This window comes from Solanum pennellii, chromosome 8 (assembly GCF_001406875.1).
Source record: "Solanum pennellii chromosome 8, SPENNV200".
Taxonomy (NCBI): domain Eukaryota; kingdom Viridiplantae; phylum Streptophyta; class Magnoliopsida; order Solanales; family Solanaceae; genus Solanum; species Solanum pennellii.
This window is the reverse complement of record NC_028644.1, coordinates 68293322-68306606: the sequence shown is the minus strand read 5'-3', so window position 1 is coordinate 68306606 and position 13285 is coordinate 68293322. Positions and strand designations below refer to the sequence as shown.

At 30.7% G+C, this 13285-nt stretch overlaps 3 protein-coding genes and 1 non-coding gene across 4 annotated transcripts; 1 reads left to right on the top strand and 3 right to left on the bottom strand.

Annotated features, from left to right (window-relative positions):
* Positions 1-341: 341 nt before the first annotated feature.
* On the top strand, positions 342-4827 carry LOC107029074 (RHOMBOID-like protein 2). Its single transcript, XM_015230376.2, has 5 exons — positions 342-981; positions 3042-3205; positions 3539-3702; positions 3827-4077; positions 4523-4827. Exons 1-5 carry the CDS (start codon positions 668-670, stop codon positions 4632-4634), a joined length of 1005 nt encoding a protein of 334 aa, XP_015085862.1. The 5' UTR covers positions 342-667; the 3' UTR covers positions 4635-4827.
* Positions 4828-6439: 1612 nt separating this feature from the next.
* On the bottom strand, positions 6440-8044 carry LOC107027175 (sweet protein mabinlin-4-like). The gene is made up of 2 exons (XM_015228356.1): positions 7783-8044; positions 6440-6851 (listed from the first exon to the last, which is right to left on the bottom strand). Exons 1-2 carry the CDS (start codon positions 7927-7929, stop codon positions 6564-6566), a joined length of 435 nt encoding a protein of 144 aa, XP_015083842.1. The 5' UTR covers positions 7930-8044; the 3' UTR covers positions 6440-6563.
* A 1673-nt stretch (positions 8045-9717) lies between these two features.
* On the bottom strand, positions 9718-11848 carry LOC107028098 (2S sulfur-rich seed storage protein 2-like). The gene is made up of 2 exons (XM_015229151.1): positions 11536-11848; positions 9718-10096 (listed from the first exon to the last, which is right to left on the bottom strand). The coding sequence occupies exons 1-2, from the start codon at positions 11790-11792 to the stop codon at positions 9895-9897; spliced, it is 459 nt and encodes a 152-aa protein (XP_015084637.1). The 5' UTR covers positions 11793-11848; the 3' UTR covers positions 9718-9894.
* Positions 11849-12627: 779 nt separating this feature from the next.
* TRNAV-AAC lies at positions 12628-12701 on the bottom strand. The gene has a single exon. It is a non-coding gene; the product is annotated as a tRNA-Val (tRNA).
* Positions 12702-13285: the final 584 nt, after the last annotated feature.

Genomic DNA, 13285 nt, shown 5'->3' with positions numbered 1-13285 from the left:
AATGTATAAATTCATTTACCTTTTTGGGTATATAGATATATCCATATTCATTTTAAACATTTCATCCGTTTAAAAAAAGAGTAATTCAAAGTTTTTAATTGTTTAAAAAAGAATAATTCTTTTAGTAACAAATTTAATTTTTTTACGTGATATTTTAATACGTTTGATATAATTTTAGTTTAGAACTATTTAGATTATTCTTTTTTTAAATGGTGATTAAGAGATCTCGAAATTGAGCTTTAAATATGAAAAAAATCTTATTGAAAACGTTAATTATAAATAAATTTTATAATGCATAATTTATATATAATCGAAACTTTAATGTGAAAATCGGACAAATGTGAATAATTTAATCCACATAAGTCTCTCCTTGTTCCACCAAACTTTACACAGAGAAAAAGCAAACAAATCCTTCAACAACAAAAGAAAATGTGCTCACCGCGTTTTTTCCTATCTGAGAGATACTTCCTTAGCTGTTAAAAAAACTCCTCACAACCCCTAAAAATCCTCTCTTTTTTCAGTTTTAATTCTTCCCCAATTCTTGAAAATTCAGTTCTAAAGCTTTCTTCATCTCTGCTTCAAAGCTACTTCACCCCCACCCACCCCCACAATATAAATACAATTTGAAGAAATTCTTGAATTTGTTCAGTTTTTTCTGAAATCAAGAATGATGGGTAATAGAGATCTGGAGAGGGGAGGTGGAACAAAGCCAAGAAATGGGAGTTACCAACCACCCCCAACAACAGCAGCACCTTACTATATGGAAACTTCTGAATCACAGTGGACTTCTTGGCTAGTCCCTATGATTGTTGTAGCCAATGTAGCTATGTTTATTGTCATCATGTTTGTTAACAATTGCCCAAGTAATATCAATAATTTTGGCAGAGGTGGAGGACGCCGCCAGTGTGTTGCCAGGTTTCTTGGGAGGCTTTCTTTTCAACCTCTTCAAGATAATCCACTTTTTGGACCCTCTTCATCCACGTAAAGTTTAAAACTTTTGATCTAGTTTTTGTAATGATTGTTCTTTGTTTATGGTTTTTCATGTTTATTGGCCTGTTTGATTTGATTGTGTAAATTGTTGCGTTGTATAGCTTATGGAGGATGAAGGTTCTTGTTTATTTGATGTAGGTTTAGTGTGGTCATATGGATTCTTGATTTCTATGGTTTTGTAAATCAAGAAAAGGAAAAAGATTGAATTTTTTAACATAGTGTAATTTCACAAGTGGGGTGTGGGATGGTTAGATCATAGGTGTATGTAGACCTTATCACTACCTTTGTGGGATAGAGAGGTTGTTTATGACAAAAAGGGAATTCCTTCGTGGGGGTAGAGAGGTTGTATCCGATAAAAGAAAATACCTTTGCGGGGTGTAGAGGTTGTTTCCGATGAAAGGAAACACCTTTGTGGGATAGAGAGGTTGTTTCCGATGAAAGGAAATACCTTTGTGGGGGTAGAGAGGCTGTTTCCGATGAAAGGAAACACCTTTATGGTGTAGAGATGCTTTTAAGTTGATTACATTAATTCATAGAAGGAAATATTGTTTGTTTTTAGTAAAACACTAACTATCTTGGATTGGTTTGTAGCTAATTCGTGATTTCAGTTACTTGTTGTGTTTCTTGTCTTGTTTAAACGAAGACATTTCAGCTGGCAGAAGTGGATTTAGGATGTGAATTTTATGGCTAGAGTATGAAAGTATATCACAACCCATTATAGGGTATGAAATCTATTACACGAACTTATTTGGTGGCTTTTTAAAACACGTATGTGGTCTGAGCTAATTTGCTGGATTCGGACAAACCAACTCCTATTATACATTCGCTTGCCTGATGAGAGTTTCTAATATTTCTCTTCGCCCCTTCATTCATCTGATATTGTTATATAAGGTTTTCAATTGGGACTCTTAGGAGGCCAAGCATAGTTTGAAGAGTGCTGTATTGCCTGCTTTAATTGCTAATCAATTCTGCTAATGTTTAGAACTCTTGCCTCAAGCATGCTTTTTGACATCTAAAATTTGCTTTCTAACTCCTAATTGAGCTTATTTGGATCCTTTTAGTGTTAATTCTAGAATCATTTCCTTTGTAATGTGGCAATGATGCTGTTGCTAGATCAGTAATATTTCTTTTAACCTCTTAATGCTAATGCTTGTTCGATCATGTCAAGTTGCATATACTGGCTGTAACGTCTTGGAAATTTTCTTCGATTAATGAATCCTCATTATTGTTATGCTGTTTGGACTTCTGCTGATATAATGAACCCACACTTGCATGGGAGTCCAGGCAAGATATGCCAGAGGTATTAGGTAATAGATGTAGTCAAAAGCTGATGGCAATAAACATGATAGTATCACAAGAATGGGCTGTAAGCTGTATATTGCTGTAAGTTCTTCAATGAAAGTGAGGCATCAATATATACAAAAAAAAAACTATTTTGAATAATACATTCAAACGGGATTTGCATTTGGGCAATGGCTAGTTCTTCCAAACATCAGACAAATGAAATAGTTGAGAATTTGCTTGTTTGCTACTAAATTATGAAACACTTCCTCTCTTTCCCTGCACCTGCAAATCAAATCTTCTTCCATTTTTAGAGATGTGAACTAGTTTACAGTTGGATGGAACGAACATTTATTAACCCCTTGGTAAAATTTTACAAAATTAGGCACAAATAGGAGAGTGCTTTTGTCGGAAACTTTACAGCAATATCTAAGGGAGAATTCCCTTCCGCCTTCTTAAGAGTGTTTGTGTTCATGGAGGGAATGGAATAGCCTTTTTTTTTCTGGCATTTTGGAGATAAGTAGATCCATTGGGATAGCGGTTGTGATGCAATAGTTGTTGCTATATTGGTTCCATTGAGTGTCAAGTCTTCTGGAGTTAAATGGGTGAATGTGCTATTGCTGACGTCCTACTTGCTGCTATGCCACGCACCGATATCACTCATACTGGAAAGATAAAATGAAATGAAATAGAAACCAAAAGGAAAAAAATGGAAGACAGATAGATATATATGAACTGCTATATATTCATTCTTTCTTGTTCTTGTGCAGACTACAAAATTTGGGAGCTCTAGAATGGGATAAAGTAGTGCACGGACATCAGGGCTGGAGGCTTTTCACTTGTATCTGGTTACATGCTGGTGTTGTTCATCTACTTGCCAACATGTTGAGTTTGGTATTCATTGGTATTCGCCTCGAGCAGCAGTTTGGATTTGGTACAGTTCTCCTCCCTGTGCCCTCAAATCTTTCTTCATGTTCTTTTGGATAACACTAGTACACAACAAATGTCTTTTTATGCATAAGCAATTCATTCTACTTTCCTCTAAATTGTGATTTGTGCCTGTGTCTAGCTTCCTCGGCTCCGTTTGTCATTACAGTTCATATGCTGAAATAGAATTACTGTTTTTACTTGCAATCTCTTTAACATCAACAATTTCAGTCACTTCTTTCTGAAATATAACCCCACCTTCAATTTTCTTAACCTTGAGCTGACTAGTGTCTTAATTCACTTTTTGTTCTTATATTTATGTCTCTAATGTTACGTGCAGTCCGGGTAGGGATTATCTACCTTTTGTCAGGAATTGGTGGCAGTGTTCTTTCTTGCCTTTTTATTCAAGGTAGCATCTCCGTTGGAGCTTCTGGTGCTCTATTTGGACTTCTTGGAGCAATGTTATCGGAGCTTCTTACTAACTGGAGTATATATACCAATAAGGTATAAACCCTGCTATTCTACTGTTATTATTTGTGTTCTTTCCCCTGTTGAGGAGGTTATTCGTTTTATTTTATAACACGTTCTAAGTACTTAATTCCGGTACTAATTAACCTCATTTATACAGGCTGCAGCTCTTATCACTCTCATTATCATCATCGCGATTAACTTAGCTGTTGGTCTTCTTCCTCATGTCGATAACTATGCCCATATTGGAGGTTTCATGAGTGGTTTTCTTCTTGGCTTTGTTCTGCTACTACGACCTCAGTTTGGTTGGCTCGAAAGGCAACATCTTCCAGCTGAAGGTCGTCTCAAGTCCAAGTTCAAAGCTTACCAATACGTCCTCCTGCTGATTGCCTCGATTTTGTTGATTGTCGGGTAAGCTCTCTCTCTGCTACGCCTAATCCTACATTTGCAGCATCTAGAAAATAAGTTAGAACGGTTGGTAATTTTTTCCTTTTTTTAGCTCAGATTAAATTATTCGTCGATCAGGATCAGACGTTGAGTATACTAACTAGGCTCTCTGCATAGAGAGACGGATTTAGAATTCTAAGTCAATTAGTGTTGAGAACATGTCACCCATTACTCCTTTGAAACTATGAGTGTTGACTCACTATAAATATTTATATCAACTAGTTGAGATCACGCTACATAAAATCTTTGTATATATATATATATATGTTAGAAGGATTTAAGTCATATACACGGACAGTTCAGAGTTGACGTGACTCATGATAGAGTGCGACTTCTAATAAGGTCATACATCGTCAGTGTATATTCCGAGCTAATAATTAATTTAATTTTCGTTGTAAAAATTGTACAGATTCACAGTGGGATTGGTGATGTTATTTAGAGGTGTGAAGGCAAATGAGCATTGCGATTGGTGTCGTTATTTAAGCTGTTTGCGTACATCAAGATGGAACTGTGAAAATTAACTGAAGAGCTTTATGTAATTCTGTCCTCCTTTTTTACATTAGACCAAAAAAAAGAAACATATTGTTCATATGCTATTAAGTATATTACTTTTATATGTATAGTGATTGTTGGTTTTGTAATTTGTGGTATGGATTATATATTGTAAATCTGTTATACTATTTGCATTCGATCTATGTTCTTTATGTTCAGAAAGGTAACAAAAATATAAGAAAGAAAATCGAGTTTACTGAACGTGGTTGCCATAAAAAGGATGGCTAAAGAAATGGCTTTAACTATCATAATTTTACCAATGTTTTTAATTAAATACTTCTCTCTTTTTTTAATTATTATGATGATGATTAATGAAAAGACGTGAGATGTTTGTTTTATGGAAATGAACAGAATTTATAGGGGATTAAAAGGGTTGCATGTTAAGTACGTGGATGGGGAAATTTTTATAGATTTTGGCAGCTGGAGATATGGTGTCTTTCTTCTGCATGTTGTTATGTTTTTATCTTCCTTTTTAATTTTAGCGGTAGAGTCAAAAATTTTACAAAAATATAAAAATAATTTAATATCGCAGTTAAAAATTTCACACGAGTATCCTAAGCATTTGCTCTTTCAAGCAATGAAGGTGTCTAATAGCACTGCGCTGCAATACCTTACTCTATCAAAACTGTCTAAAATAAATTATCTAATCATTTCATATATCAGTTTTATATATATATATATATATCACTTGATTTGATTGGAGGTATATAGGAAAAATTATGTAGATGAGTGTCTTTTAATAAATAATTACTGATTTTAGTGATACCTTCTATTTATTTCATTTATAACAAAAGCCATACTTTCTATTTATTTCATTTGTAACAAAACTATGTTAGATTTTAGCGATAATTTCTATTAATTTTCATTTATAACAAAACTATGCTAAATCTGCAATATATATTAAAAGTGAATTAAGTATGCAATATATATGTATTATAATTGTTTTTAAAAATATATTATACTTGTTTGATAAGAAGCATAATAAATGTATTTTCCATTAATAAAATTTGTATTATATGTTAATAATAAATTATTCTTTGTAATATATATTAAAACTGTATGATAAATGTATAAAAAGTGATCAAGTGAAAAAAATGTTATTATTATAAACAGTAAATACTTTTTATTTATAATATATTTATGTAAGTTTTCTCATATTTATTTGCTTACTATAATTTTATAACACTCCAACTTAGAATAAGAAGTTTCACATTAAAAATACAAAAAAAATATTGTATATATAAATAAGCAGATATTATATAATAGTGACACTTTTTATAGTTGTCAGATTTAGATGACAATATCACCTGCAGATTTAGCCATTACAAATTTCCTCATCAAATCGAACTTCAAAACAGACAATATTACTGATGAATTGAACCGTTATTATAATTGTCAATTTTAGATTTAAAGCAGACAATATCACTGATAGATTTAGTCATTACAAATTTCCTCGTCAAATCAAACTTCAAAACAGACAACATCACTAACGAATTGAACCTCGTCAAATCAAACTTCAAAACAGATAACATCACTAACGAATTGAACCGTTATTGATTCCCTCGTCAAATTGAACACTAGGAACAATGGAGGAGCATTGCCTTTATCTCCTTTCACTCTTTCGTTTAATTATTGAGCATTTTCTTTAGATTTGAATTTTAACTATTGGGTATATTTATTTTGTTTATTATCACTTAATAAATCTGAATAATAATCCAGATTCATGATAATTATTGCCATAATAGAACGATCTTATTCACAGGTACAAGCAACGTGCAATGAGAGAAAAATCACACCAGAAGGTGTGATTTTATTTTATTACTACGATCGAGTTTTACAACTACTAGATCATTTATTTATTCATAAGCGAACGCAGGATTACATATAATTTTTGCAATTTAAAAGAAGCTGCGAACAGTTTGGATCTCACATCGTTGTGGGCTAATTCTACATAAACCAGGCAAATTCTGTGCAGTTTGAAGCATTTGTTGCCTCTGTCTTCCTTGAACTTGCCCTGTTTGTTCCTCTTGTTGAACCACTCTCATTAGTCCCTCGCAACGGCACTGTGGGTCTTGTATCTGTTCAAGCTGATTGCAACATTGTTGAACCTCACGAGGAATCTGTTGGTCCTCATACTGCTGGCTCCTATGCCTTAGAAACTGCTGGCATGAACGTAGCTGCTGTGCCTGTATTTTGTTATATAAGCAAAAACATACGATATGGTAATCTCAATTTACGTGATAATTTTCATTTTTCAAAAATCAAGCGATTTAAATTTATCAGAATTTGTGCATGGAATCTTTAAATTTTGTGAAATTGAAACATATAAAGGCACTTAAACTTGTATGAAATTGTCAATCTTTAACATTTGATTTGTACAATTAGATACTTAAACTTGTATAAAATTGAACAATAAACACATTTGTTCTACGTGACACCCTAAATGACAATTAACATAGCATCCTACCTGTATTATGCCATGAATGGACATTTTTGTCTACTTGTTCAATTTTATACAAATTTAAGTGTCTACTCATGTAGAATCAAAATTAAAGTGCATAATTATCTGTTGAAGCCAAGTTAAAAGTCATGTTTATATATTATGTCTTTAAAATATTTGTAAAAAATATATAAAAAATTTGGATAATAATAAATTTGTTTGAATTTCATAACTAAAAAAAATTAATTGAAAAAGAAGGGATAATGCACAAGTACCCCTCAATCTATGTTCGAAATCTCAGATACACACTTATACTATACTAAGATCCTATTAGCTCTGAACTTATTTTATTAATAATTTCATACCCTTTTCGGCTTACGTGGCACTATCTTGTGGGTCAACGTGATTGACTTATTTTTTCAAGTTAATGCCACGTAGGTCGAAAAGGGGTGAAAAATTACTTATAAAATAAGTCCAGGGGGTAATAGGACCATAGTAAAGTATAAGTGTGTCTCTGAGATTTCGGAGATAATCGTGAGGGTTACTTGTACATTTTCCTAAAAAAGAAGGAAAAAAATAAAAGAGTCACATACATCGAAAAGCGTAAAAAAGGGGAGGAAATTAGATAAAATGAAAGCGTAAAAAAGGGGAGGAAATTAGATAAAATGAAAGCGAACCTGTTGAAATTGCTGCTGGCAGCTTTGAGTTTGAGGGTTAAGAGCATCTTCAGCAATGGTGATGGTCATGATACGTGAGCTACAAACTGTGGCTGCCATAAAAAGGATGGCTAAAGAAATGGCTCCAACTATCATAATTTTACCCATGATTTTTAATTGTATACTTCTCTTTTTTTTATTTTTATGATGATGATTAATGAAAAGATGTGAGATGTTTAGTCTATGAAAATGAACTGAATATATAGGGGATTAAAGGGGTTGCATGTTAAGTACGTGGCTGACGAAAAATTCATAGGTTTTGGCAGGTGGAAATATGGTGTCTTCTTTTGCATGTTGTGATGTTTTTTTCTTCCTTGCTTACACGTTAGGAGGGTAGAGTCGAATAGGATCGAAGGATTTATTTGATTTTTTTTATAAATGAATTATGTTATTTATATATAAAGAAAAAGAGTAGATGTTGGATCCTCTTAATTAAAAGCTGAGCTAGGTAATTTATAGGTTCGTACGAATTAAGTAAAAATAATTTTGTAGACTTTGTATATATACTAGAAAGTCTTGATAGTAATTTACAAGATATGTTTGATATGTTTATTTTATATTCAGGATTCGAACTCAAAATCTCTGGTCATCGATGAAGCAGTCTTTGATATTTTTATTTAAGTTTTTTATTATATTCAGAACTCCTACCTTGAACTCAAGATTTCTGGTCACTAATAAAGCAATCTTTGATATGTTTATTTAAGTTTTTCTTTATATTCAGAACTCCAACCTAATACCTCTGATTAAGAGTGAAATTTTACTAATCACTGCCACTAACTCAATTTTGGACACTTCATCATTCACTATTGCTAGTACCCTCAATTATTGATTACAACCATCTACGATCACCAACTAGTCAACTTTAATCACTATAATTAATCATCATCAGTAGTTCATTTTATCAATTGATTAATCACTACTACTATAATCACCCGATTAGACACATTTTACATTCATCACCATAAACATTTATCATCAATTATCATTACTTGTTGACAAGAGTCACATATACTAAAGAGTGTCAAACATTTCTTCGTCGGAGAAAAAATCTCTATAACCATATATATTAATTTTCGATGACATTTACTACATCATATTATAATCCATCATCAAATCATCATTACTATAACAACTATTAATAAACCGTGATAAATTGATGTCTATCATTTGCTATCAATCATCATTATAATTAAACCGCGATAAATTGATGTCTATCATTTGCTATCAATCATCATTATAATTGAGTATCGCTAACCACTATAATCATCCACAATATACATTTACATACTAATCATATCCCTAATCAAGACTCATAACCACCACTGTGCCAATACGCCTCGATACCCTATCATTTTGATATTTTGCTGATAAATTAATTTAGTAATTATTAAATTTATATTAACCAATTTTTAGATAAAAGACAAATTTTATCTATTTAAATATACTAAATATCTTAATCATCTAGTATTTAAATTTTCATAAATATCTTAATATCAAATTAAGATTTAAAAATATCTAAATCTTAATGCATGCACGCATATTATTCGGACATCATCTTATTGATCATAATAAAAACAAATAATGCCTAAATCACCTCAAAACATACTTCCTTCTATTACATATTTAACTAAATTTGTGAAATACTACATCATTATAAAAAAAATATATTTAATTCATAATTTTATGAAATCATAAATCCCTCTATTCCATATTTAACTGAATTTATAAAATAATATAGTTTAAATTATAATTTTCACTATTACCGTTTATGCTATTACCTAAGAAATTCAAACGCGCATCTTATCTTAAATGGAAGAACGAAAAAAATCTCAAAAATTCAATTAATATGAAATAAAAAATATATTACCAATAAACAAAAGACTAGTTTATTATTAATTAAACAAAAAACATTACAAACACACCAAATTAAGCTGCCTGGTAAACACAACACAGGCACCATAATGTGGTGATTAATTATTCATTATTTAGGTACTTGCTACTCATTTTATTTTTATTACAAAATAAAAGGGCAAGCTAACTAAAGCTTTGCTATTTTTCATAATTAATTATTACTTAATAGAAAGTTGGAGTTGGAATATTATGGCATTGGTGAGGACTCATACGGCATAAACCAGGAAGGTACTGTGCAGTTTTACTAGCTTCACGCATTTCTCTACCCTGCAATTCTCCTCTTTGTTGCTCTTGCTGCATCACTTGTTTTATTCCCTCGCACCGACATTGCTCGTCTTGTATCTGTTCCATTTGCTCGCAGCACCTGTCCATTTTCATCGAATTACGGTGACGCAATGTATCGGGACGTTAAGTAATGTATTAGAATAACTATATGTCTTGTATCGAGAAAGATATTAATATTCTCTCTGTCCAACAATAGTATTTCACTATTAACTTGACACACCCACACAATTAACAATATGAGTAATATTACTATTTTTCTCATTGGTTTTATTAAATTTTATGTTTTTAAAAATAGCACTCCCTTTGTTTCAAAAACAAATGTCTCTATTTCCTTTTTAGTTTGTTTCGAAAAGAATAATTTCTTTTCTTTTCTATGACATTTTAACTTTCCACGTGACATGTCTAAAATCACAACATTAAAGATCATTTTGTTACATTTGACATCTTCAATTTAGAATCACGAGATTAAAAAGTCTTTTTTCATTTTTTAAACTCTATTTCAAATCAAACTAGGTCATTCTTTTTTTAAGGAGATGCAATATTTGATAGCAAGGATAAAGTAAAATAGACAAAAAAAAGTAAATTATCAATTGATTTTCTAAATTAGACCAAATATTTTAGTATAATGAATAACTATTGTTGGACAAAAAAAGTATAAGAACTTCTACTCGCTCTGTTCAATAATAGTTGTCTATTATTAACTTGACTTGACACACCTTTTGAGAAATAATAAATAATATGGATAATATTATTATATTAATATTTAATTTTAATAAATTTAATGCTTTGAAAAATATGTTAGATGATAAATAGTAGTAGCTCTATCCCTATTTATATGACATTTTTCCATTTTTCGAGAGTCAAAAATTTTAAATTTGATCAGAAATTTACACATGAAATCTTCAATCTTTTTAATTTGAAATCTATATATTTGTAAAATACTCCCTCCGTTCGATATTGTTTGTCATGGTTTTTATTTTTAGAGTCAAACTATAAAAACTTTGGCTAACATTTTAAGATGCATTTTTTCAATCATATTAATATGCAAAAAATTGTAATTTATAGTACTTTTCATATAATTTTAGAATATCTAATTTTTTTTATTTAAAATATCATATTAATATGATCTAATTAAATTAATCAAATTGATTTTCGATAAACGCACAACATGACAAACATTTCCAAACGGAGGGAGTACTATATATAAAAAGTACTACAAGTTACAACAATCGATAATTTTAAATAACAATCGATAATTTCAAAATATTTAAAAGATTTAAGAAAAATTTTACGATCAAAATTAGATTTGTTTGATTCTCGAAATTCGAAAAATATCATATAAAATGAGACAGAAGAAGTATTTAATAGCAAGAATAAAATAGATACAAAAGATAAAATTATCTCTAGATTTTTTAAATTAGAGAAATATCGCTGAACAATTATTTTTAATATAATGAACAACTATCGTTGAACAGAATAAGTCGCGTATCGTAAGTAAAGAGTTGGAAGAATGTATACCTTGGGAATGATTGGCGCCAGTCTCCACTTTGTTGATCCATATATCTTCCCTCTTCAGTAAATTTTGTACTCTGTCTTAAATACTCTTCACAAGCACGTAAGTTCTGTGCCCTTTGCATTTCCATTTGGCAACGTTGAGACATTTGTTCCCGTGGGTTTTCAGCTATAGTAATTGTAGTACGAAAGCTACTAGCTGTAGTAACTCCCATAAAAAGTATGGCTAAACATGTTACTCCAAATATTATTACTTTACCCATAGTGAAAATTTAAACAGATATTTTTTAATACAAGATGTTGTGGTGTATATTTTAATAATGTTATTGAGAAAGTGTGAATTTTTATAAGGGATTGAAAGGGGTTGCATGTTAAATACGTGGCTAAGGAAATTTTATTTGTTTAGGCATGTGGATGGTGTATATTTTGCATGTTGAGTATGTGTTATTTTTTTGCTTCCACGTTAACATTTTTGTTGATGAGACTCCACAGTATTCTTACAAGCAAAAAGCTAAGGTGACCAATTTTGTTTGTATAGTAAGTGAAGTTTGGAAGTTATTATGAATTTGGCTCTTTCCTAAGAATTTTGAGGCAATGTCATGGACTTATTATTATTCTTACGTGTTAAAGAGTGAAATTTCAAACTTATAATCTCTTCATCACGTTCCCTTGAATGTTTTTTTTGTTTATAGATTAATTCTATGAGATATGTATCACCTCCTACCAACAATATATAATAACTTTGTCTATTAATGCTTGAGTTTTGTCTCTGCTAAGTTTTGAACTGAAGTTTTCAACAACTATTCAACAACTAAATCACACCCATAAATACATTCATATATAGATAATTAAAACTCACCAGGATTAATTGATTATAAATAGCTCATAAACATTAAGCGTTGAAAAATACTCTTTTTAAGTGTTTTTATCATTGTTTTTTTAATAAATAAGCAACTATATATGTATTTGGATGGAAATGTTGAAAAACACTCTTTTAAGTGCTTTTTATCATAATTTTTTTTTTATAAATAAGCAACTAAGTATGTATTTGGATGAAAATAAAAAGAAATGCAACATATAATTTTTTTAAAATATAAATGGCGTCGCCCGGGTTCGAACCGGAGACCTTCAGTGTGTTAGACTGACGTGATAACCAACTACACCACGACACCTTGTTGTGTCATCAATTGCGAATTATATATTTCTATTTTTATTTTTGGACACCTTATGTAATTCTTCATAAATATAGCGATAGTGCACTTAAAGCTACACAAGAAACAAATATAATTCAAAAACATTAGTAATAAAGAAAGAAATATAAATTTAATTGGTGTGATTATGACTTTTTAGCTGTCATGCATAACCACTGCATTATTTTAGTGTTGTCCATTCTACTATTCACCATTGTTATATATGTTTTTGAAATTTTTAAAAGTCAAATGGACATGTTTGTCTCCAATAGAATACAAAATCACTACTTAACTACTTATAAAATGTGTCAAGATTTTGTTCCCTAACTACTCATGTTTCTCTTTTTCTTTGGCAAGGAATAACCCCGAGTCGTTTGGTGTGACATATAAGATATAATAATTTCAAATAAAAAGTGTAAGACTATTTCATCATGTATATAGTTAGAGGTATTAGACGATCCTCGATTGTTTGTCCTACCATTTATTCGTTAGTAATGCAATAAGTTATCTCATATATATGATAGTATAATTTATTTCGACATAACTTATTCACTACTGAACGATAT

Bases quoted from the DNA above. Each gene is read 5' to 3' on its own strand.
- LOC107029074 (XM_015230376.2), top strand. From the start codon at position 668: ATGATGGGTAATAGAGATCTGGAGAGGGGAGGTGGAACAAAGCCAAGA. The intron at 3,206-3,538 runs GTACAGTTCTCC...TGTTACGTGCAG, and splicing joins CGAGCAGCAGTTTGGATTTG to TCCGGGTAGGGATTATCTAC. The intron at 3,703-3,826 runs GTATAAACCCTG...TCATTTATACAG, and splicing joins GGAGTATATATACCAATAAG to GCTGCAGCTCTTATCACTCT.
- LOC107027175 (XM_015228356.1), bottom strand. From the start codon at position 7,929: ATGGGTAAAATTATGATAGTTGGAGCCATTTCTTTAGCCATCCTTTTT. The intron at 6,852-7,782 runs GTTCGCTTTCAT...AACAAAATACAG, and splicing joins GCCAGCAGCAATTTCAACAG to GCACAGCAGCTACGTTCATG.
- LOC107028098 (XM_015229151.1), bottom strand. From the start codon at position 11,792: ATGGGTAAAGTAATAATATTTGGAGTAACATGTTTAGCCATACTTTTT. The intron at 10,097-11,535 runs GTATACATTCTT...GAAAATGGACAG, and splicing joins TGGCGCCAATCATTCCCAAG to GTGCTGCGAGCAAATGGAAC.